At 42.3% G+C, this 15,294-nt stretch overlaps 1 protein-coding gene across 1 annotated transcript in view; it reads left to right on the top strand.

Annotated features, from left to right (window-relative positions):
* Nucleotides 1-15,294, top strand: part of LOC111159558 (ryanodine receptor 3) — a 353,621-nt gene that overhangs the window by 79,381 nt on the left and 258,946 nt on the right. Inside the window, exons 9-10 of the mRNA XM_022522093.1 lie at nt 993-1,149; nt 12,032-12,205. Of these exons, the coding sequence (XP_022377801.1) occupies nt 993-1,149; nt 12,032-12,205 (331 nt within the window). The remainder of the gene's footprint in view (nt 1-992; nt 1,150-12,031; nt 12,206-15,294) is intronic.

Here is a 15,294-nt window from a genome sequence, read left to right as displayed (position 1 = left end):
TTTTTGTGTGTGTTTGTTTTATATCAGGAAACTAAAGTGGAGTGAAGGGAAAATTGGATGCTTGGGACTTGCCGTTACATTAAATCTTTGACTTGTCCCAGGATCATCCTCCTTGTTGGTGTTCCTTTTTTTCCCCCTTTTATTTTTATTGAAGTATAATTAACACACAGTGTTACATTAGTTTCAGGTGTACAATATGATTCAAGACTTCTATACATTTACTCAGTGTTCACTAAGATAAGTATAACATAATCCCCTTCATTTTACCCATCCTCCCATCCAACTCGCTCTACCAGCCACCAGTTTGTTCTCTATATTTGAGTCTATTTTTCATCTTTTTTTTGTTCAGTTGTTTTCTTAAATTTCACATATGGGGAAAATCATAAGGTATTTGTCTTTCTCTGAGTGACTTATTTCACTTAACATTATATTCCCTGGATCCATCCATGACAAGATCTCATTCTTTTCTGATAGCTAAATAATAGTCTGTTGTGTATATGTATGTGTGTGTGCACACACACACACACACACCATATCTTTTTAATCCATTCATCTATGGTTGGAGACTCGGATTGCTTGCATATCTTGGCTCTTATACATAATGCTGCAGTAAACATAGGGGTGCATTTATCTCTTTGAATTAATGTTGTCATATTCTTTGAGTAAATACCCAGAAGTGGAATTACTGGATCAAGTGGTAATTCTTTTTAGTCTTCTGAGGAACCTCCACACTGTTTTCCACAGTGGCTATACCAGTTTGCATTTCCATCCACAGCGCACAAAGGTGCCTCCTTGTTGGTGTTGAGAGGCCCCAAGAGAAGTACCACACTGAGTTGTCAGGACACCTGAAATCCTAGAGCAAGCCAGGAGACTATCACTTTGGCCCTTAAGAGGATAAACCGCAGAGGGGTTAGAATTCTGCTAGCATGTGGAAGAAAGCCCAGGACAGACATTGAAATAGACTGAGTTTCCCGGCTGTTTTCTCTGCACAGTTGGAGTGGCAGTAACATCCGATGGGGCCAGGCTTTCCGGCTCCGGCATATCACCACAGGCCACTACCTGGCCCTGACAGAGGACCAAGGCCTTCTACTGCAGGACCGGGCGAAGTCAGACACCAAGTCCACGGCCTTCTCTTTCCGGGCTTCCAAGGTAAGGTGTGAGGAAGTGAAATTTGACCTCATTTCAGAAGTGAAATCTCTGAACCCTCCAGGCAGAACTGTGACGCGTGGACTGGAACAAGATGGGATTGGAAACTAGATTTATGATAAACACTTTATTCTTCTATCTTTTGAATCGAGTTTATAGGGAAATGTGGACCTTGGAGGAGAGCTTAAATCTTAAGAGAGACTTCAAAGAAGAGTGGAAGGCCCCAGAAAGTACAAGGATCACAGAAATGGGTTGTGTAGAGATTAATGAAAGATGATGCTGTTGCTTAATATATTCTGCATAGCTTTTAATACCTTAAAGCCTGTGCTTCAGTCCTATAAAACAATGATAACATAGAGGCATGAGTTTCAGTGCTACATGGGTTTAAATCAAGCAAGCAATTTCTTTCAGAAAGATGCGGAGAAGGCATCATTCTGAACATGTCATCCTCTAGTGATTTGTATTACACAAAATCACCAATACCTTCCTCTCCACTCCCTACTGGTCTCTTCCTTCCATTTCCCTTAGCTCTCACCCATCCATCTCCAGCCGTCATTCAGAGCAGACCATGGGCTAGTTAGGTTAATCATAAACAAGTAGCTTTACCTTTTGATGTGTATAGAGACAACGGTTTCTTAAAGTCTCCTACCTTTAACATCCAGTCAGGCTTTATTTTAACTCTGCATCACGCCAAGCCGGATCTAGTTGGATGGTCCGCATTGCATGCTGAGCTGACTTCTGACAGAGTCGGATGCTCTGTCACTTTATGATTGTTCTGGAAAGATCACCCAAGCATAGGAAAGTCTGTGCGCAGATGCAGGCCTAGTTTTCGGGGAGTCTCTGCCTCCTAACAGGACAGTTCGACGTCTCCTTTGGGGGCTTCATCTCTAGTTTCATTCTTCTTTGCTCTTTTCCAGAAACAGATCTTTCTTTGTGTTCTCAACATGATTTCAGGCAAGGGTTATTGATGATTCCATTCGTGTGGGCCTCCGTGTGGAGCTGACGGCTGAATTTTCTGTGGGGCAGCTCTGCTTCCTAACCAATCAGAGGAGGACAGTCTTCCAGTATTGCCCTTTTTTGAAGCAGGGCCTTCAGACTCCTTTCTTTTCCTTCTTTTTATGGTCCCAGAGTTTTTCCTGGTAGAGAATCTCTGGCATATAAGTCCTCCACCCCATGGCTACATATCAGAGTTAAGCTATTTCCACACCTATATTTCAGACATTAAAATATATGAACTTCCTACCCTAAATTCTTTTCAAACATCGCCTCCCATCGGCTTCTCTTTAAAAGGTTTACTGACTCCTTGACTTCATTCTGGTTTTTTGAGCACATCTCCTTTATGTTCCCTTCACTTTTGTTTTTTAAGATTCCCAGAAAAAAGAAAGATTTTTAAATACAAACAGTATCTGTGTAGTAAAACATTTTGGCCTCCAGGAAGTGGTTTACTGCAGTGTTATGTGGGGAAAAAAATCAGTGAAACAAAGTAACAAAAAAGTCTGAAGAACTGAGACAAGCAAGATCACATTCTTCCCTAAAAGACAACCTGGACATAGGGTGCTGGGGGTGACAGCAAGTGTGGGAGGGTAAAAAGAGATGAGGAAAAAAAAAAGAAAAGAAATGATTCCTTATGGCTAATGACCAAGTAAATGCCTTTCTAAGAATGCCGGCTTGGCTTTTTCTTTCTTTGAGTGCTCCCCACAGCCCACTCTGGATCTGCTGCCCTGGGATGGATCCGTGACCTTGCAGTCTTTCCTAGTTCAAAAAGGGGCTTCTCTGATTACAGCAGGCACTCAGGTGGCCTACCAGGCAGCTGGCAGGATCATGTTCCAAAGGGACTCTTCCATTCCATTCTTTTCTTGGCTCAGCCTTGTGGAGGATGGCTTAGTGCTCATGGTCTCTGGGGAAAGCCAGAAAAACTCAGAGCACCATGGAGAGTACTTCCACTTGGCACCGCTTCTGGCCTGTGAGCACACTTACCCTCCAAAGGCCCATTGCTTATCTCCCCAAGTCCCTTCATCTCCGTGCACATGGAGGCAAGCAGCCGATGGCTGAAAGTCATCAAGGTACCATGGGGACAGCCAACAAAGCAGAGCTGGATGTAAAAGTCACCCATGAGGCACATTGTCCTCTGCACTTGGCAATGATGTTACATTTCACTAGAATCACTACGTTAGAGGTTTGACGTAACTCCCGGGGCCGCAGTATTCGGCCCAGCTATGTTCATTTCAGTGTGGAAGGAACTGATATTAAAATGACCTAGGCTCCATGGCAGGCCAAGAGATGGCTATGTTTCCCGCAGGAAATTGGGGCTTCCTTAGGACATTGTATGGGCAGAGCGTCTGGCATCTTAGAACGTGAAGCTACACTGAACGCAAGAATGTATGGAGAACACATTGCTCTGCCATACATAGCCCAAAGAGCTCTTGGGAGAAGAATGCTAGAAATTCCTTGAGAGCTCTGGGACTCCAGATTCCTCCCTAGTAAATGTATGTTTACCTTGCTAGGGGCAGGCTCTCCTCCATAAATGCAGACTCCAGTGTGCCTGCCCTCACTGGGGAGTAGTGAGGTAGGTTCCCCAGCAGAAGGAGACTCTTGGCTCTGCTTTTCCACATCAGGAGGGCGTTGAGTCATCTGGCCAGCTCTTGTCTGTTACAGGTGTTATGGGATGGAGCAGATGGCAGAGAGTAGTCAGTGGTACCATTTCAGGATCCAGGTGGCAGTGCAGGGGTTGGGGGAACTCAGTGGGGAGGCTGAGAGGTGGAGATAGTGTGTCTTTTGTGCCTTTGTGATTGGCGCTGGTGGGGGGGATGGTATTCATCTTATTCTCTCTATATGATGGAGGGACACTCTTAGGGCTCATATATTCAGGACAGCACTGGGTTAGCTGGGATGTGGGTCATCTGGCACTAATGGGCTTCCCACACCGTGTTCCTGTCTGGCTGCATCAGTCTGTGACAGGCTGCCCTTACGAGGAAGCAGCAGGTACCCTGTGTGAATCTTGTACACATGGATTGGACAGGGGTGTGACTAAGCCTTCATGAAAGGGGGTCAGAACTCACCCCTGTGGCAGTTGTGGGCCTGGGCTGACTCAGATGAAATCAAACCAAGGTCTTTGAGCAAGTACGAGAAGCATGTGGAATAATGAGCAGGGAGTGATCTGGGTCAGTTTTTATTTCTTTCCTTCAGCAGGGTCATCCAAAACAAGCTGGAGGTCTGGGATGCCTTGTTGCCTCTGAACTACAGCATCACACCTTATTCCTTTAATCTGAAAGTGGTATTCGATAGAGCGTCGTGGCTTCCCAGTCACCTAGATCTGGCCTTGACTCCCATCCGCTCTCTGTGAGACCTTGAACGCAGCTCTTAATCTGGTCGCCCCTCATTTGAAATCTGTCATAAAAGGTTAAATCCAACCTCAGCCTGCCCTTCCATCCGCTCTGTGTCACTTGCTCACGGTTGCCTTGAGCTCCGGCTTACTAAATATTTATCAGCCCTTGAACATATTCTTTTTTCTCATTGCTAAACCTGTGCCTAGAATGCCTTTTACCCCTCCTACACACCTCCACTCATGAACTCCTGCTCATCCTTCCCGACTAGTGTCTGATGCCCTTTACAGGAGGAGGGCTCTTGCATGGGCCTCCAGCAGGGCCCTGTCCATGCTTCTGTAACAGCCATCACTCACTGGACCTGGAGACCCTAGATGACAAGGACCACACATGCCCTCCTTTTGGTACCCTGGCACCTGGTATAATGTGTGGAGGGCGATAAGTGTGGAAGTTGCTTAAGAGATGTAGGAATGTGATCATACATTAAAATAGCCTCAAATCCATTTAATTTTAACCCCCATCATCATAGAAGTATCCTATCATCCTGTGTAATCATTTTGGATCCTAATGCTTAGCTGCCTATCAGCATTCAAGGAGACAAATTCATTATTTTGAACATCAAAGTTAGATTTCTATGAACTTGACTTCGAATCATTTTCCCATTGTCTTGACATTGCAAGGCCATTCTCCGAGGATTGTCAGATAATGTGATTTAGTATTGCTATGCCAGAGTAAATATTATCTGTTTAGATGTCATGTCTCCCTATCAGCTCCCAGTGTTGAATTCCTTTCAGGGAAGAGTGAATTAGTGATGTTAAATCAAGGCTTATCTCATGTAGCCATTTATTTTTTAGCTATTTCTCATGACTATACCATAAGTCTTGAACAGTCCAGATAGAATCTCAAGGTTTGCTTATTTTATTGCAGTAGGATGTAGAGCTATCATTGTTTGCAATGAGAGGAAATTTTTCCTCTGTATAAAAACATTACGTTCAGTTGAGTCAACAATTATCAAATATCTAGTATGTGCTAAACACTTGGTCAAACCCGACTTCCCTGCCTTTCAAAAGCTGTGCACTACTCTCTCTGCTGTGCATGGAAAGCATCTCTGTAGACTGGCCTCACGTGCCTCTTAGCAGCTCCTGGCAGCCAGAATCAAGATGGCAGCTGGGCTCATGGGTCATCCCTTAGGAAAACATGGGCTCTGTTTGTGCCAGCCCCCTGGCCTGCTCCACTTCCTCATGGAATTCTCAGCTGTAGAAAAGTATAGAGGAAAGAGGGGAAAAGGAGAGGACAAAATATCTACCATGAGATTCAAGCATTTAGAGACAACAGTTTTATTTCATTTCAAATAAACTTTATATAATATTCTTTATTGTTTCATCTTCCAAATTTTTATTTAAATTCTAGTTAGTTAACATACAGTGTAATATTGGGTTCAGGAGTTGACTTTAGTAATTCGTCACTTATAAATAACACCCAGTGCTCATCACAAGTGTCTCCTTCACATCCATCAGCCATCTAGCCCATTCCCCACACACCTCCCTCCATCAGCCCTCAGTTTGTTCTCTAGTGTTAAGAGCCTCTAAGGTTTGCCTGCCCCTCCCTCTCTCTTTTTTTTTCCTGCCCTTCCCAACCATTCATCTGTTTTGTTTCCTAAATGCCACATGTGAGTGAAATCATATGAAATCATTGTCTTTCTCTGACTGACTTATTTTACTTAGCATGATGCCCTCTGGCTCCATCCATATCACTGCAAATGGCAAGATTTCATTCTTTTTGGTGGCTGAATAATATCCCATAATATGTCCATTTGTTGATGGACACTTGGGCTCTTTCTATAGTTTGTCTACTGTAGACATTGCTGCTATAAACATCGGAGTGCATGTGCCCCTTCAAATCTGTATGTTTGTATCCTTTGGGTAAATACCTACTAGTGCAATTGCCAGGTCATAGAGTAGCTCTATTTTTAACTTTCTGAGGAACCTCCATACTATCCTCCAGGGTGGTTGTACCAGCTGGCATTCTCCCAACAATGCAAGAGGATTCCCCTTTCTCTGCATCTTCACCAACACCTGTTGTTTCCTGTGTTGTTAATTTTAGCCATTCTACATTCTACAGTCTACACAGTATTTTTAAAATTTAAATCAATGATTCTCAAGTCATTATTGTTCAAAGTGGACTAAATAGAGAAGAAGACAAGGAAAACCGAGGGCTTTGAAGCAGAGGAAACCTGAGTGAGAATCCTGGCTCCCCATTTGCTGGTCAGCCTTAATGTCTCCCTTTTTTTTTTTTTTTTTTTTTTTTTTTTCAAAAAATGGGGGTGAAGAAGTATGTCTTGAAGGGTGGTTGTGAGGATTCAGTGAGACAGGAAGATGACCTGGGATTGTGTCTCCTTATCCATGAAATGGCTGTAGTGCTGTCTACCTCATGCTGATGGTGTAGGAAATAAAGGAGAAAGATGGAGAGAAGAGCCCACTGGAGAAGTGCACCTTCCTTCATGTAGATGAGTCTGGTCCCCCAACACACAGTAAACAGCAGGGGGTTTTCCTTGGCCTCCCATCCAGCCAGGATCCTAGCAATGTCTTGCAGTGTGTGACTTCTTTAAGGCCACTCTAAGACCTCCTATTCTAGATTAGAAATTTGGGAAAGGACTATATTTGTGGGGAAGTGAACCTAAAGGCTATTTCTCAAGGTTTCTCCAGAGACAGTAAGGTTTCTCTAGGAAGGGACAGGCTAACCAGGCCTTTCTTGATGGCCTACCCCAGCATCCATGAATGGTTCTCATCGTCCCTGAACATTTACCCCTGAAACATTTTTGGGTGCTTTCAGTCTGTTGGAAAGGTACTTTGCTATCCTCTGTGGGCACAGGCAGTTTCAATGTGTCAAGTAACAAATTTCACTCTAATTAATAAACATGAATTAGGAGCTTCTCCATTCCAGATATGCTAGGTACTGATGTCATAGCTTAAAAATCACCTGTCTCTGGCCTTGTTTCTTTTCAATCTGTAATTCACACTGCTGCTGGAACAATTATTCTAAGACACAGCCCTGTGTTAGCCCTCTACTTAAAATTCTCTGTGGTTTTCCATTGCCAACACTAGCTTTTCCCAAGAGGTATTCCAAACAATAATTTTATGAATTTTTTAAAAACCGTTTGGCTGCACTTGCTGCATTATGCAGAGTTCAGCAGGTTTTATTTTCTTTTGTTATTTTGTTTTTTATTATAGGACTCCTAACAATCCATATTCTTTAAGCCCTAATGTTCCCTTTGACTCCTGGAAGAAGATAAAGAACTTGTCCAAAGTCCTCTTTGCCCAGACAAAGTCTGTTAACATTGTGAGTTGGAGAAACTTGTACAAAGTTTAGAGTCCTTGTCGTTCAGGTCCCTTCCTGGACATCAACCACTCTCCTTGCCACACAACACCTGTCTTACCAAAACCAAGTCACCTTCCTTCTTTCCTTTCTCACTTCTCACTCCTAGCCAAGCTCATATCAGGTGTCTGTCTTGTATAAAATCATCCCCAACTTTCAAGCACAATAAGGTCTTCTCTCTCCCAAACTCCAGTTGCCCCTTGAATATAGATCATGTCACCTTGCTGTCGTTATTGGTTTGTATGTATGACCCTAAAGTTTCTACGAGCCCAAAGCTATTTTTTCATAAAATAACTGCATATAGTTTCAAACTTTTGGCCTTTTCTTCTTTGTAATAGCCTTAAAACAACTGAAACATTAATACAATTAATCCTTAAGTGCACTAATGAAAACCATTCAGAAAATTATGTTCAAATGACAAATGGGCTTTGGAATTCTACTTGATTTTGGATTCTGTTCCATTACTTAGCTACAGGACTTTGAGCAAATTACTAATTCAGCAAACCTCAGTTTTGTTATCTATAGAGTAAGAGAACTGAAGACAAAAAGACCATTAAAATGTTGAGAGAAAATATTCTTAAACTATCATGCATAATACATAGCACTTTGTAGGTCTCTGGTAAATTCACTGATGGTATTGCCATTGTAGAGTATTAAGCAAAATACTTTGCTCATTAGTAGGCACTAGACAAACCCTAGTTGCAGTTCCCTTCCTTGTCCTCCTAGAAATCTTAAATCACTCTGAAGAGCAGCAACTTAATCGTCTAAACCAGATATTTATTTGATGCTTGTGATATGGTCATGACCATTTCATAAATTCTCTGTGGAGACAGGAGACGATGATTACCCTTCAACACCAAGAATCCTATTCCCCCTTAGAATCCGCTAATCATCTAACATAGGGAAGGTCAATGGAGATTAAAAAAAATAATAATAATTGATGTCCACAGAACAAAAAACAAAAGCAGATTACTTACAACCTATTTTAAGCGAAGACAAGCAAATCCAAGTTTTGTCCTTGGAGAGTTTTCAATCTGGTAGGGGACAGGAACCATGCCAGCAAGGGACTCCTATCCCAGAAGATGGTAAAGAGCTTGAGAGAGAAGGAAAGTGCCACAGGATCAGGGGAAATGCAAAGGTGGATCTGGGAAAGGCTTGCTGGATGACATGTAAAGATGCAAAGATGAAATAGGGGATTTCCATGCAGAAAGTGTAGTATGGGTAAAGGCCCAGAGGAAGGGAACCTTGATATATCAAAGAGACATAGTCCAATTTGGTTAAAGCATATTGTATATATGAACTTCAGAAATGAAAATTGTATCTTTTAGGAATTGGGGAGTTAACGGAAGGGAGTAATTGGATTAGCCCTACCATTTAGAAAGAGTCCATTTCTAGCAATAGAGTAAGTGCTTATGGGGTCATATTTGAGTGAACACAGAGGGGAGCATTAGTGCTCAGAAGTCAAGGTCACCAACCTGCCATCAGCCGAATCTGGCTTCTCTATCATGGACCACTCTTGTTTCCTTAGTGTATCTGTGGTGGTGTTTAGGTTCGGGTTGAGTAGGCTCTAGTATTGGTTTGTCTCCGTGTCTTAGTTTCTTTTGCTGTTGCTCCTATTCTTTGAAATTAGAAGTGGCCACTGCAGTGACCATCAGAGAGTTTTGGGAGTGCATACTGTTTTGTAAAAGCAAAGACACTGAGAGATACCCCATTATATAAACAGTCATGATCCATTGATTTCAGGCTCAAGAAAAATACATCCTAGCATTTTTCTTCTTCTGGCCAAGTCATATTTAAATAAACAAAATTGGGAAAATAAATGGAGTGTAGTTATTGATAGTTTGGGAGCATGCACTATTTTAACTGTGAGCGCTTGGCAATCAGTGTAATTATTCATATTTAACAGTTGCAGTATGTATCTTTTGCTGCATTGTCTGTGGTTTAGAGAACAGGCTGGAGAGAAGAACTTTGGCATATTTTAAGTCCTATTACTGGCCTAAGTATCTTCAGGACTACGGGTATTTCTGGAATGAAAATCAAGTATCCATCGTCCTGTGAAATCAATGCAGTCTTGACCACACACCTACAAAGAAATCCTAGTAGATCAAGTTCTATTTTCCATTGCCTTTTGTAATAAAACCAAAGATAAGTTCTTTTAGAAATATTCATTTTGAGAAATGTCATATTTAAAAATCCAGCCAATGTTTCAACATACATTTAAAATAAGAATTTTCTTGTGAAGTATTAACATTGCCCAAGAGGAACCTATAAATGTACACAAAACAATTAATTTTGCTCTTTTGAAGGTTTGAAGGAAATCAGAAATGAAATGAAAAAAAAAAAAAGTATTCGAAAGAAAAAAATAGCTTAGCCAAATATATATGTTTATTAAGTAATTGAAAGGCACCTGATTCTCTGTATCAGGAATCCAAAATTAATTGAAGTCTGGCCCGTGCCCTTGATTATCTTTTTTAGTCTGGCACAGGGAAAGAGTCCTATAAACAAGCCCATTTACACTATGATGTGCTAAGTGCTCAATGAAGGAATGAGAGTGTGCTGGGGAAGTCCAGTGGGAGAGACTACTCGGCCCTCACAGGGAAGGCAGCATCCGAACAGGGTGTTGAAGGGTGAGTAGGAGTTCAGAGCTGGGGAAAGAACAGTCTCTGGAGCTGGACTTCCTGGTTGAAGTCTTAGCTTTTTGATGACTTCTTAAAGGGACCTCGGGCAAATTGCTCATCCCTCTGTGTCTTCATTTTCTTCTCTGAAAAACTGGGGTCGTATTTGCAGTTGCACCCAAAGCTGTTATGAAGAGTCAACCCATGTAAGAAACTTAGAACACTGCCTCGCGTGCTCACTTCGGCAGCACATATACTAAAACTGGAACGATACAAGAATATTAGCATGGCCCCTGCGCAAGGATGACACACAAATTCGTGAAGCGTTCCATATTTTTGTAGGAAAAGAAAAAATGAAAGAAGGTGGAATTGGGAGGGAGACAAATCATAAAAGACTCAATCTCAAAAAACAGACTGAGGGTTGCTGGGGGGAGGGGGGACAGGAGAGGGTGGTGGGGATATGGACATTGGGGAGGGTATGTGCTATGATGAGTGCTGTGAAATGTGTAAACCTGGCGATTCACAGACCTGCACCCCAGGGATAAAAATACATTATATGTTTATTTTTAAAAAATTAATTAATTTTAAAAAAAAGAACACTGCCTCGCACACAGTAAGAGTTCAGGAGGTGTGCTGCTGCTGTTGCATCATCGGGAGGGAGAGTCACATGGTCACGAGCAGAGGGAACAGCATGCTGCATTTTTTTATGCTGTAAAAAATTGAAAATGCGGTCCAGCTAATGGCTTTTACAAGTGAGAAATTTAATGCAAGATGTAGAGAAGGAATGGAAGTAGAGTCAAACCTTTCAGAGGCCCTGATTGATGAGAAAAGGACAGAGTTACAATGCACCCTGGGTTGGCCTTCCAGCTCACTCCATCCCAGGTACATCAGTGTGTCCCCAAATGGACACCCCAGATGCGCAGTCACTCCTTTTTCCATCCTGGAGAAAAGCTGTAGTGAAACAGTAGCAACTGAAGAATGAAAGCCTTTGGCTGCAACACACAGGCGAGGAGGCCGTGAGAGACAGGGACTCCGATGACTGCATTTCGCTTCCCGCACTATGGCCCCTACCTGATCCACGGGTCTGCTCTCTCTGCTGATTTCTATTAAAGATATTTATGTGGTATTAACAGATACACTTAACGCCTCCAGTCAGGGAGTTTCTATCAGATAACCGTTAAAATTACAGAAGATACAACTTGCTGAAAATAAGTTAATTGGCCACTAAAGTTTTGATGATTATTAAGGGGGCTGAGTCAGGATGAGAAAACTAGAAAAGGTAATGGAGAACTATATACAATCAGAACCAAAAAGAGACCCTACCAGCTGCCTCCTTCCCCCATAGATTTAAGTAATTATTAAAGTGGCTGAAACTTGGAATCCATTGATTTTTACAGTTAATGGCAGATAAGGGAAGCAAGTCTTTCTGAAATCCTGGCTTGGACAGGCACATCATGAAGATTTGGGTAATGGGTTCCGGGGCTTACAAATTCTGCACAGGTGATTTGTTCTCTATATTGCATTTCTATTTAATCAGATGTGCCCATGTTTGTTTCATTTTCTGTGAAATAGGAAATCAAGGAGAAATTGGATTCTAGTCACAAGCGAGATATAGAAGGCATGGGCGTTCCAGAAATCAAGTATGGAGATTCCATCTGCTTTGTGCAGCATATAGCCAGTGGTCTGTGGGTGACCTACAAAGCACAAGATGCCAAGACCTCCCGCCTTGGACCTCTGAAAAGAAAGGTGGGGTCAGAGAGGCTGTCTGGAATTGTTTTACCCCGAAATAGGAGCAGCTAGGCAAGAAAAGTGATTATGAGAGTAAGGCGAACATGATGTATGTTTACTTCTTACTATTTTTGCTATTCTGAAGAGTTATCTTGTGACAGGTTTTACTTTTTCATTTGGTTATTTTGACCCCATTTTCAGTGCAAAAGAAAAGAAACGAAAAAGTTAAATACATGGCAAATCTGAGGAGGGGATAGAATTTGTTCAGTGCACTCGAAAACCTGAAATAATAACTCTTAGTGGTATGCTGTTTGGGGATTATTCACACCATTGCTCTCTTCCTTTAAGTGGATAATTGAGTTACTGTGTGGTTTTCATAATATAGAGACTAAATAGAATTGCTACAAAGAAAATGCAGATTGCATGATAACAAGCCCACAGGAACCAAAGTGCAGAAAGATGAGATATTGTGTGTTGATGCTACATCCACGGAATGGACATGATTTGAGTGGTCCATCCCAGCCAGCTGCCGTGGAAAACTGGCTTGGAGACACACCACATCTTTTTGCCAGAAAGCTCCTGTAATAGTGTTTCTTTTGATAAGACCAGAAAATAGATGCCAGGGGCATGATTTCCCTTGGAAAAACCCTTACAAAACACCGGTTTGGGTAGTCAAGGAACTCTAGAAGAGGGTTCTGGGAGCCATTGTATCCTGTAGCTTGGGTTTAGCAGCCTAATATGGAGGTGATGGAAAGTTCAGAATGCTGATTGTTGTAAGAAAGGAGCATGGGAGCAAACCATAAGGTGATAGCTTGCTTTTGTGTAAGTAAAACATACCCAGGAAAGTATCCAGAAATGGGAAACTGAAATCATGAAGAGGAGAGGGAAAATAAAATAAATAACAACTACGCTGACTAAATTATAGCCCATTCCCTTCCTCTACAAACAGTTATCAAAGCTGGATAAAATACAAAAACAAAAAGAAAGAAGGAAAAACCAAAACCACTTGATGGCTTCAACAACCAGGGTATGCCTCTAGGACAGAAGTACTAAAGACCCCAGACAGAAGGCGAGTGCACTAAGTGAGGCACACCTTGGTCTCTACCTGCCGCTCAGCATATTGGCAGAGTTGCAGCACCAAGGAATGGGGTCTTGTGATAGCTTCACTGGGCTGGAGAGACAGGTGAGAGATAAGGTTGGCCAGGGTTTGTGGGACTTATAGGGCCACGGTTCTAGAGTGGAGGGAACTGTAGAAACATGAACTTGAAATTCTATATGCAGTTTCCCCTTAAGCTGACCGGGGGTGAGCTTTGAAGCCAGGATAGCAAACAGAAAGCACACAGCACTTCTCTAATGGAGAAGAGCAAAGTGGAGATGTCAACAGCATGACAATCCTAGGGATACTAAGATGGGGGTTTAGGGTCCCTCAAGTTCGAACAGCCCTTGAAAATCTAGTAGGCTTTCAGTTAAATCCCAAAAGGGCTCTACCCTAGGAGTATGAACTACCCCTGGAAATAAGGACAACTTGAAGATAGGCTGGTAGGATGGATAGATTTTTGGCATCCATCAGAAGAAAATTAAATCCTCTGTAGAGTACAATGGTATCATCTAGAGTCTCCACAATATTCCAGACCTATTAAGATAATGATGGCATTTAAAGAGGTGGAATTTGTGGATCTCGGCTCTCCTCTTGGGAGGAGGCACACTAAAATGACCCTGTCGACGAGGAGAAGTCCCACTCGTGTTGCTGACTTCTGCCTGTCCCTGCCTTTCTCGAACAGGACTATGGTCTACATGTTCCTTTAACTGCAGCCGTGTGCAAGTGAATCTGGAAGGTTCTTTCAGAAACTCTCTAAACGCTGTCATGATGTTCAGCCCCCGACAGGGCTGCCCTGCTCTATTTTGTGAGGAGCAGGTTAAGTTTCTTTCTAAAAATACAAAGGATGTTCAAATCTGTTTTAAGCATTTTATAAAACAAAACAGGGACCTAGAAAAACCAATGGAAAATAGACACCATGAAAAACCTAATGGTAACGCCCTTTAAAGGAAGCGCTCTCTTTGCCATTCCCGTCCCAGGCTTCTGAGGTCTTCTCTTGAATTATGGGAATCCTCCAAGAGAAAAAGTGGGCTGCGGTGATCAGTAGGGCCCATAATAACAGTGTCCTAACAGCTGCATTCCCCCTACTTCTCATTACTTTCCTGTTTGGCTGGCTGGTTTGAATGTGTTATCTGAACAAGCAAAAATGTCAGGATTTTGGTCTTTAGGGGCCCAAATACTGGGACTGGGGCCAGAACGAACCTAATGGCAACGCGTTGCCAAATCTCAGTGCACCCTTGTTAAACAGTTGCTGGGCAGTTCTCACTGCCCACAGTGGTTCTGAAACAGTTGGTGAATCCAGTACTAGGGGTATCCTTGGCTAACCCTTATGCTACAGTATGCAAATGGGGTGCAAGGTCATTGTCAAAACTGAATATAAACTTTGGCAAGCCAGTGTTCTACTTCGTGTGTGAACTCATTATGTTAGGACACAATTTCAGAAGAATAAATAATCAGAGATTTTTACACGGAAAGGAAAAGAAGTTTCTTTGAGCTAAGAACAAGAGAGACTGGAACCCCTTTTCCTAAAGATCTTTGCTGAAACCTGGTTTTATGTAATTGACCCCACCCCAGACCCTGGCACCTACAAATGGTCTCTCTTCCCTTAACTCACCTCAAGAGGAACCATGTCAGGAACTTGAACGAGGGTTTAAGTCTGACTTGAACCAGCCTCAAACCACCCTAGATAGTATATGCATACACTTGACCCTTTCAAGGGAAGAAACCCACTGACCTCCATATTCAAAGCTGGTAACCGTGCCCAAAAATTGTACCTTGATGTCACTGGTGATAAATACATATACTTAGCTTTTAGATAAATGATTTGAGATCAGTAATATACAGCCCCTTATAAGAAATATTCACTGAGTACTTCCTAGATTCTGGGAAACATGGTAAGTGATTGATATGTAGATCATTTAATTCTCAAAATGACTCTAGAAGTCCATTTGGTGGTGAATTTGAAGCAAAGAGAAGTTAAGTAACTTGCTTGACGTCACACAGCTAGAAT

This window comes from Enhydra lutris, unplaced genomic scaffold (assembly GCF_002288905.1).
Source record: "Enhydra lutris kenyoni isolate GAN:26980312 unplaced genomic scaffold, ASM228890v2 scaffoldscaffold4, whole genome shotgun sequence".
NCBI lineage: Eukaryota > Metazoa > Chordata > Mammalia > Carnivora > Mustelidae > Enhydra > Enhydra lutris.
The sequence above is the reverse complement of the archived record's forward strand: the minus strand, read 5'-3'. Positions and strand labels throughout refer to the sequence as shown.